The 9420-nt window shown below is 45.3% G+C and overlaps 1 protein-coding gene across 2 annotated transcripts in view; it reads right to left on the reverse strand.

Annotated features, from left to right (window-relative positions):
• cchcr1 (coiled-coil alpha-helical rod protein 1) overlaps positions 1–2611 on the reverse strand; it is a 50862-nt gene extending 48251 nt beyond the window's left edge. Inside the window, exon 1 of one of the 2 annotated variants that reach the window (XM_088631798.1) lies at positions 2464–2611. In XM_088631798.1, the coding sequence (XP_088487924.1) occupies positions 2464–2518 (55 nt within the window). In that variant the 5' untranslated portion in view covers positions 2519–2611. The remainder of the gene's footprint in view (positions 1–2463) is intronic. The other variant, XM_088631797.1, reaches the window with a different exon arrangement.
• Between the last annotated feature and the right edge of the window lie 6809 nt (positions 2612–9420).

A 9420-nucleotide genomic window follows, 5' to 3' on the forward strand; every position in this document is an offset into this window, starting at 1 on the left:
GAGAGGAGACAGAGTGACAGGAGAGCAGCAGGACGAGAGGAGACACAGTGACAGGAGAGCCGGAGGACGAGAGGAGACACAGTGACAGAGAGACAGGAGAGCAGCAGGACGAGAGGAGACAGAGAGACAGGAGAGCAGCAGGACGAGAGGAGACAGAGAGACAGGAGAGCAGCAGGACGAGAGGAGACAGAGTGACAGGAGAGCAGCAGGACGAGAGGAGACAGAGAGACAGGAGAGCAGCAGGCGAGAGGAGACACAGAGACAGGAGAGCAGCAGGACAGTGAAGTGTGAAGGAGGAACCAGGACACTGGAGAGGTCAGCTGGGAGGAGAGAGCTTCATCATCATCACTGACCAACACAGAGACAGGAGAGGAGACACAGCGACACACAGAGACAGGAGAGCAGCAGGACGAGAGGAGACACAGAGAGACAGGAGAGCCGCAGGACGAGAGGAGACAGAGTGACAGGAGAGCAGCAGGACGAGAGGAGACAGAGTGACAGGAGAGCAGCAGGACGAGAGGAGACAGAGAGACAGGAGAGCAGCAGGACGAGAGGAGACAGAGAGACAGGAGAGCAGCAGGACGAGAGGAGACAGAGTGACAGGAGAGCAGCAGGACGAGAGGAGACAGAGAGACAGGAGAGCAGCAGGACGAGAGGAGACAGAGTGACAGGAGAGCAGCAGGACGAGAGGAGACAGAGAGACAGGAGAGCAGCAGGACGAGAGGAGACACAGTGACAGGAGAGCAGCAGGCGAGAGGAGACAGAGTGACAGGAGAGCCGCAGGACGAGAGGAGACACAGTGACAGAGAGACAGGAGAGCAGCAGGCAAGAGGAGACAGAGAGACAGGAGAGCAGCAGGCGAGAGGAGACACAGTGAAAGAGAGACAGGAGAGCAGCAGGACGAGAGGAGACAGACAGGATCGGAGCAGCAGGCGAGAGGAGACAGAGAGACAGGAGAGCAGCAGGACGAGAGGAGACAGAGTGACAGGAGAGCAGCAGGACGAGAGGAGACACAGTGACAGGAGAGCCGGAGGACGAGAGGAGACACAGTGACAGAGAGACAGGAGAGCAGCAGGACGAGAGGAGACAGAGAGACAGGAGAGCAGCAGGACGAGAGGAGACAGACAGGATCGGAGCAGCAGGCGAGAGGAGACAGAGAGACAGGATCGGAGCAGCAGGCGAGAGGAGACAGAGTGACAGGAGAGCAGCAGGACGAGAGGAGACAGAGAGACAGGAGAGCAACAGGACAAGAGGAGACAGAGAGACAGGAGAGCAGCAGGCGAGAGGAGAAACAGTGACAGAAATAAAAAATAACAAACAGAAACAGACCCTGACGAAGTACAGGCTCAGTGACCACAACCTGGCCATAGAAACTGGGCGACACAGGCAGACCTGGCTGCCCAGAGAGGACAGGCTGTGCTCCCACTGCCAGCAGGGAGAAATAGAGACAGAGGTGCACTTCCTACTGCACTGTGACAGATACTCTGGGATTAGAGAAACATTCTTCCCGAAATTCAGAAATCTAATCCCAGAGTTCCCACACCTGCCAAAACCACAACAGGTCCCAATCCTACTGGGAGAGGGAGGAGGGAACTCAGTTGATCTGGCAGCCCAGTATGTGATCTCCTGTCACAGCCTGAGGAACAGTGAGTCCGTCTCCCAATAATGCTCCAGCCGCCTACAGTATGTCGATATTATATAATATGTCTTTGTTGTAAATGTCTGTAACATGTCTGTAGATTTTATTTTACTTCTATTTTTTGTTTTGTTCTATGTTAATTTTATTATTTTATTTGCTTTGGCAACACTGATTGTACCTATCGGTCATGCTAATAAAGCACCTTGAATTGAATTGAATTGAATTGAGAGACAGGAGAGCAGCAGGACGAGAGGAGACAGACAGGATCGGAGCAACAGGCGAGAGGAGACAGAGAGACAGGAGAGCAGCAGGCGAGAGGAGACACAGTGACAGGAGAGCAGGAGGACGAGAGGAGACAGACAGGATCGGAGCAACAGGCGAGAGGAGACACAGTGACAGGAGAGCAGGAGGACGAGAGGAGACAGACAGGATCGGAGCAGCAGGCGAGAGGAGACAGAGAGACAGGATCGGAGCAGCAGGTGAGAGGAGACAGAGTGACAGGAGAGCCGCAGGACGAGAGGAGACACAGTGACAGAGAGACAGGAGAGCAGCAGGCGAGAGGAGACAGAGAGACAGGAGAGCAGCAGGCGAGAGGAGACAGAGTGACAGGAGAGCAGCAGGACGAGAGGAGACAGAGAGACAGGAGAGCAGCAGGACGAGAGGAGACACAGTGACAGGAGAGCAGCAGGCGAGAAGAGACAGAGAGACAGGAGAGCAGCAGGACGAGAGGAGACACAGTAACAGAGCGGAGCCAGGAGAGCAGCGGGAGGAGAAGTAAAGGGAGCGGAGACGACAGGATCGGAGCAGCAGGAGAGGAGTCCTACCCGCGGCAGCCCCGGGCGCCGAGAAGTCCGCCGGTCTGTTCAGCCTGTCCGCCATGTTGTCCGCCTGGCGGATTCAAGCGGGCCGCCAACCGCCAGCCCGTTACCTAGCGACGGACCCGCTCTTCCGGAGTCGCGTTAGAGCCGACGCCACATCCGCCTGACGTCACCCGGAGAGCGGGGAAAGGGGGGGCGTGTCCGCCGCGGTGACGTGGCCGGGGGCGGGAGGCCAAGATGGCCGCTTCCTGTGGCTGGAAGCGCTCAGGATTCCGGATTGATAATGAAATGTCGTGTGGGCGAGTGATCGATCGGAACAAGGGAAGTGGGTGCCTGTCGAGTCAGTCTGGCCTAACGGGAGCTGTCATGTAAAACAGCAGCACCTGGAGAGCGCTGGTGTGCGGAGAGGACAGGCTGTATCAGCCCCTGTCCTGATCAGTGTCCCAGTGTCCCAGTATGTGTGGAGAGGAGAGGCGTGCTCTGGTGTGTTTACAGGCTGTATCAGCCCCTGTCCTGATCAGTGTCCCAGTGTCCCAGTATGTGTGGAGAGGACAGGCGTGCTCTGGTGTGTTTACAGGCTGTATCAGCCCCTGTCCTGATCAGTGTCCCAGTGTCCCAGTATGTGTGGAGAGGAGAGGCGTGCTCTGGTGTGTTTACAGGCTGTATCAGCCCCTGTCCTGATCAGTGTCCCAGTGTCCCAGTATGTGTGGAGAGGAGAGGCGTGCTCTGGTGTGTTTACAGGCTGTATCAGCCCCTGTCCTGATCAGTGTCCCAGTGTCCCAGTGTCCCAGTATGTGTGGAGAGGAGAGGCATGCTGTATTGTTACAGTGAGAGGCTGTATAAGAGTTGTGTTATTTATTATGATGAAGAGTCCCAGTGTGTTTGTGTGTTGTGTGTCTGTATTGTTACAGTGAGAGGCTGTATAAGAGTTGTGTTATTTATGATGAGGAAGAGTCCCAGTGTGTTTGTGTGTTGTGTGTCTGTATTGTTACAGTGAGAGCCTGTATCAGAGTTGTGTTATTTATTATTATGAGGAAGAGTCCCAGTGTGTTTGTGTGTTGTGTGTCTGTAGTGTTACAGTGAGAGGCTGTATCAGAGTTGTGTTATTTATTATGATGAGGAAGAGTCCCAGTGTGTTTGTGTGTTGTGTGTCTGTATTGTTACAGTGAGAGGCTGTATCAGAGTTGTGTTATTTATTATTATGAGGAAGAGTCCCAGTGTGTTTGTGTGTTGTGTGTCTGTACTGTTACAGTGAGAGGCTGTATCAGAGTTGTGTTATTTATTATTATGAGGAAGAGTCCCAGTGTGTTTGTGTGTTGTGTGTCTGTACTGTTACAGTGAGAGGCTGTATCAGAGTTGTGTTATTTATTATGATGAGGAAGAGTCCCAGTGTGTTTGTGTGTTGTGTGTCTGTACTGTTACAGCGAGAGGCTGTATCAGAGTTGTGTTATTTATTATGATGAGGAAGAGTCCCAGTGTGTTTGTGTGTTGTGTGTCTGTATTGTTACAGCGAGAGGCTGTATCAGAGTTGTGTTATTTATTATTATGAGGAAGAGTCCCAGTGTGTTTGTGTGTTGTGTGTCTGTACTGTTACAGTGAGAGGCTGTATCAGAGTTGTGTTATTTATTATGATGAGGAAGAGTCCCAGTGTGTTTGTGTGTTGTGTGTCTGTATTGTTACAGTGAGAGGCTGTATCAGAGTTGTGTTATTTATTATGATGAGGAAGAGTCCCAGTGTGTTTGTGTGTTGTGTGTCTGTATTGTTACAGTGAGAGGCTGTATCAGAGTTGTGTTATTTATTATTATGAGGAAGAGTCCCAGTGTGTTTGTGTGTTGTGTGTCTGTACTGTTACAGTGAGAGGCTGTATCAGAGTTGTGTTATTAATTATTATGATGAAGAGTCCCAGTGTGTTTGTGTGTTGTGTGTCTGTATTGTTACAGTGAGAGGCTGTATCAGAGTTGTGTTATTTATTATTATGAGGAAGAGTCCCAGTGTGTTTGTGTGTTGTGTGTCTGTACTGTTACAGTGAGAGGCTGTATCAGAGTTGTGTTATTTATTATGATGAAGAGTCCCAGTGTGTTTGTGTGTTGTGTGTCTGTATTGTTACAGTGAGAGGCTGTATCAGAGTTGTGTTATTTATTATTATGAGGAAGAGTCCCAGTGTGTTTGTGTGTTGTGTGTCTGTACTGTTACAGTGAGAGGCTGTATCAGAGTTGTGTTATTTATTATTATGATGAAGAGTCCCAGTGTGTTTGTGTGTTGTGTGTCTGTACTGTTACAGTGAGAGGCTGTATCAGAGTTGTGTTATTTATTATTATGATGAAGAGTCCCAGTGTGTTTGTGTGTTGTGTGTCTGTACTGTTACAGTGAGAGGCTGTATCAGAGTTGTGTTATTTATTATTATGATGAAGAGTCCCAGTGTGTTTGTGTGTTGTGTGTCTGTACTGTTACAGTGAGAGGCTGTATCAGAGTTGTGTTATTTATTATTATGATGAAGAGTCCCAGTGTGTTTGTGTGTTGTGTGTCTGTACTGTTACAGTGAGAGGCTGTATCAGAGTTGTGTTATTTATTATGATGAGGAAGAGTCCCAGTGTGTTTGTGTGTTGTGTGTCTGTACTGTTACAGTGAGAGGCTGTATCAGAGTTGTGTTATTTATTATTATGATGAAGAGTCCCAGTGTGTTTGTGTGTTGTGTGTCTGTACTGTTACAGTGAGAGGCTGTATCAGAGTTGTGTTATTTATTATTATGAGGAAGAGTCCCAGTGTGTTTGTGTGTTGTGTGTCTGTACTGTTACAGTGAGAGGCTGTATCAGAGTTGTGTTATTTATTATTATGAGGAAGAGTCCCAGTGTGTTTGTGTGTTGTGTGTCTGTACTGTTACAGTGAGAGGCTGTATCAGAGTTGTGTTATTTATTATTATGAGGAAGAGTCCCAGTGTGTTTGTGTGTTGTGTGTCTGTACTGTTACAGTGAGAGGCTGTATCAGAGTTGTGTTATTTATTATGATGAGGAAGAGTCCCAGTGTGTTTGTGTGTTGTGTGTCTGTACTGTTACAGCGAGAGGCTGTATCAGAGTTGTGTTATTTATTATGATGAGGAAGAGTCCCAGTGTGTTTGTGTGTTGTGTGTCTGTATTGTTACAGCGAGAGGCTGTATCAGAGTTGTGTTATTTATTATTATGAGGAAGAGTCCCAGTGTGTTTGTGTGTTGTGTGTCTGTACTGTTACAGTGAGAGGCTGTATCAGAGTTGTGTTATTTATTATGATGAGGAAGAGTCCCAGTGTGTTTGTGTGTTGTGTGTCTGTATTGTTACAGTGAGAGGCTGTATCAGAGTTGTGTTATTTATTATGATGAGGAAGAGTCCCAGTGTGTTTGTGTGTTGTGTGTCTGTATTGTTACAGTGAGAGGCTGTATCAGAGTTGTGTTATTTATTATTATGAGGAAGAGTCCCAGTGTGTTTGTGTGTTGTGTGTCTGTACTGTTACAGTGAGAGGCTGTATCAGAGTTGTGTTATTTATTATTATGATGAAGAGTCCCAGTGTGTTTGTGTGTTGTGTGTCTGTATTGTTACAGTGAGAGGCTGTATCAGAGTTATGTTATTTATTATTATGAGGAAGAGTCCCAGTGTGTTTGTGTGTTGTGTGTCTGTACTGTTACAGTGAGAGGCTGTATCAGAGTTGTGTTATTTATTATGATGAAGAGTCCCAGTGTGTTTGTGTGTTGTGTGTCTGTATTGTTACAGTGAGAGGCTGTATCAGAGTTGTGTTATTTATTATTATGAGGAAGAGTCCCAGTGTGTTTGTGTGTTGTGTGTCTGTATTGTTACAGTGAGAGGCTGTATCAGAGTTGTGTTATTTATTATTATGATGAAGAGTCCCAGTGTGTTTGTGTGTTGTGTGTCTGTACTGTTACAGTGAGAGGCTGTATCAGAGTTGTGTTATTTATTATTATGATGAAGAGTCCCAGTGTGTTTGTGTGTTGTGTGTCTGTACTGTTACAGTGAGAGGCTGTATCAGAGTTGTGTTATTTATTATTATGATGAAGAGTCCCAGTGTGTTTGTGTGTTGTGTGTCTGTACTGTTACAGTGAGAGGCTGTATCAGAGTTGTGTTATTTATTATTATGATGAAGAGTCCCAGTGTGTTTGTGTGTTGTGTGTCTGTACTGTTACAGTGAGAGGCTGTATCAGAGTTGTGTTATTTATTATTATGATGAAGAGTCCCAGTGTGTTTGTGTGTTGTGTGTCTGTACTGTTACAGTGAGAGGCTGTATCAGAGTTGTGTTATTTATTATTATGAGGAAGAGTCCCAGTGTGTTTGTGTGTTGTGTGTCTGTACTGTTACAGTGAGAGGCTGTATCAGAGTTGTGTTATTAATTATTATGATGAAGAGTCCCAGTGTGTTTGTGTGTTGTGTGTCTGTATTGTTACAGTGAGAGGCTGTATCAGAGTTGTGTTATTTATTATTATGAGGAAGAGTCCCAGTGTGTTTGTGTGTTGTGTGTCTGTACTGTTACAGTGAGAGGCTGTATCAGAGTTGTGTTATTTATTATGATGAAGAGTCCCAGTGTGTTTGTGTGTTGTGTGTCTGTATTGTTACAGTGAGAGGCTGTATCAGAGTTGTGTTATTTATTATTATGAGGAAGAGTCCCAGTGTGTTTGTGTGTTGTGTGTCTGTACTGTTACAGTGAGAGGCTGTATCAGAGTTGTGTTATTTATTATGATGAGGAAGAGTCCCAGTGTGTTTGTGTGTTGTGTGTCTGTATTGTTATAGTGAGAGGCTGTATCAGAGTTGTGTTATTTATTATGATGAGGAAGAGTCCCAGTGTGTTTGTGTGTTGTGTGTCTGTATTGTTACAGTGAGAGGCTGTATCAGAGTTGTGTTATTTATTATTATGAGGAAGAGTCCCAGTGTGTTTGTGTGTTGTGTGTCTGTATTGTTACAGTGAGAGGCTGTATCAGAGTTGTGTTATTTATTATGATGAGGAAGAGTCCCAGTGTGTTTGTGTGTTGTGTGTCTGTATTGTTACAGTGAGAGGCTGTATCAGAGTTGTGTTATTTATTATTATGAGGAAGAGTCCCAGTGTGTTTGTGTGTTGTGTGTCTGTAGTGTTACAGTGAGAGGCTGTATCAGAGTTGTGTTATTTATTATGATGAGGAAGAGTCCCAGTGTGTTTGTGTGTTGTGTGTCTGTATTGTTACAGTGAGAGGCTGTATCAGAGTTGTGTTATTTATTATGATGAGGAAGAGTCCCAGTGTGTTTGTGTGTTGTGTGTCTGTAGTGTTACAGTGAGAGGCTGTATCAGAGTTGTGTTATTTATTATGATGAGGAAGAGTCCCAGTGTGTTTGTGTGTTGTGTGTCTGTATTGTTACAGTGAGAGGCTGTATCAGAGTTGTGTTATTTATTATGATGAGGAAGAGTCCCAGTGTGTTTGTGTGTTGTGTGTCTGTATTGTTACAGTGAGAGGCTGTATCAGAGTTGTGTTATTTATTATGATGAGGAAGAGTCCCAGTGTGTTTGTGTGTTGTGTGTCTGTACTGTTACAGTGAGAGGCTGTATCAGAGTTGTGTTATTTATTATTATGAGGAAGAGTCCCAGTGTGTTTGTGTGTTGTGTGTCTGTACTGTTACAGTGAGAGGCTGTATCAGAGTTGTGTTATTTATTATGATGAGGAAGAGTCCCAGTGTGTTTGTGTGTTGTGTGTCTGTATTGTTACAGTGAGAGGCTGTATCAGAGTTGTGTTATTAATTATTATGAGGAAGAGTCCCAGTGTGTTTGTGTGTTGTGTGTCTGTAGTGTTACAGTGAGAGGCTGTATCAGAGTTGTGTTATTTATTATGATGAGGAAGAGTCCCAGTGTGTTTGTGTGTTGTGTGTCTGTATTGTTACAGTGAGAGGCTGTATCAGAGTTGTGTTATTTATTATGATGAAGAGTCCCAGTGTGTTTGTGTGTTGTGTGTCTGTATTGTTACAGTGAGAGGCTGTATCAGAGTTGTGTTATTTATTATGATGAGGAAGAGTCCCAGTGTGTTTGTGTGTTGTGTGTCTGTACTGTTACAGTGAGAGGCTGTATCAGAGTTGTGTTATTTATTATTATGAGGAAGAGTCCCAGTGTGTTTGTGTGTTGTGTGTCTGTACTGTTACAGTGAGAGGCTGTATCAGAGTTGTGTTATTTATTATGATGAGGAAGAGTCCCAGTGTGTTTGTGTGTTGTGTGTCTGTATTGTTACAGTGAGAGGCTGTATCAGAGTTGTGTTATTAATTATTATGAGGAAGAGTCCCAGTGTGTTTGTGTGTTGTGTGTCTGTAGTGTTACAGTGAGAGGCTGTATCAGAGTTGTGTTATTTATTATGATGAGGAAGAGTCCCAGTGTGTTTGTGTGTTGTGTGTCTGTATTGTTACAGTGAGAGGCTGTATCAGAGTTGTGTTATTTATTATGATGAAGAGTCCCAGTGTGTTTGTGTGTTGTGTGTCTGTATTGTTACAGTGAGAGGCTGTATCAGAGTTGTGTTATTTATTATGATGAGGAAGAGTCCCAGTGTGTTTGTGTGTTGTGTGTCTGTACTGTTACAGTGAGAGGCTGTATCAGAGTTGTGTTATTTATTATGATGAAGAGTCCCAGTGTGTTTGTGTGTTGTGTGTCTGTATTGTTACAGTGAGAGGCTGTATCAGAGTTGTGTTATTTATTATGATGAGGAAGAGTCCCAGTGTGTTTGTGTGTTGTGTGTCTGTACTGTTACAGTGAGAGGCTGTATCAGAGTTGTGTTATTTATTATTATGAGGAAGAGTCCCAGTGTGTTTGTGTGTTGTGTGTCTGTATTGTTACAGTGAGAGGCTGTATCAGAGTTGTGTTATTTATTATTATGAGGAAGAGTCCCAGTGTGTGTGTGTGTTGTGTGTCTGTACTGTTACAGTGAGAGGCTGTATAAGAGTTGTGTTATTTATTATGAGGAAGAGTCCCAGTGTG

The sequence above is a fragment of the Lepisosteus platostomus genome, chromosome 5 (assembly GCF_059453375.1).
Source record: "Lepisosteus platostomus isolate fLepPlt1 chromosome 5, fLepPlt1.hap1, whole genome shotgun sequence".
NCBI classification, from domain to species: Eukaryota; Metazoa; Chordata; class Actinopteri; order Semionotiformes; family Lepisosteidae; genus Lepisosteus; species Lepisosteus platostomus.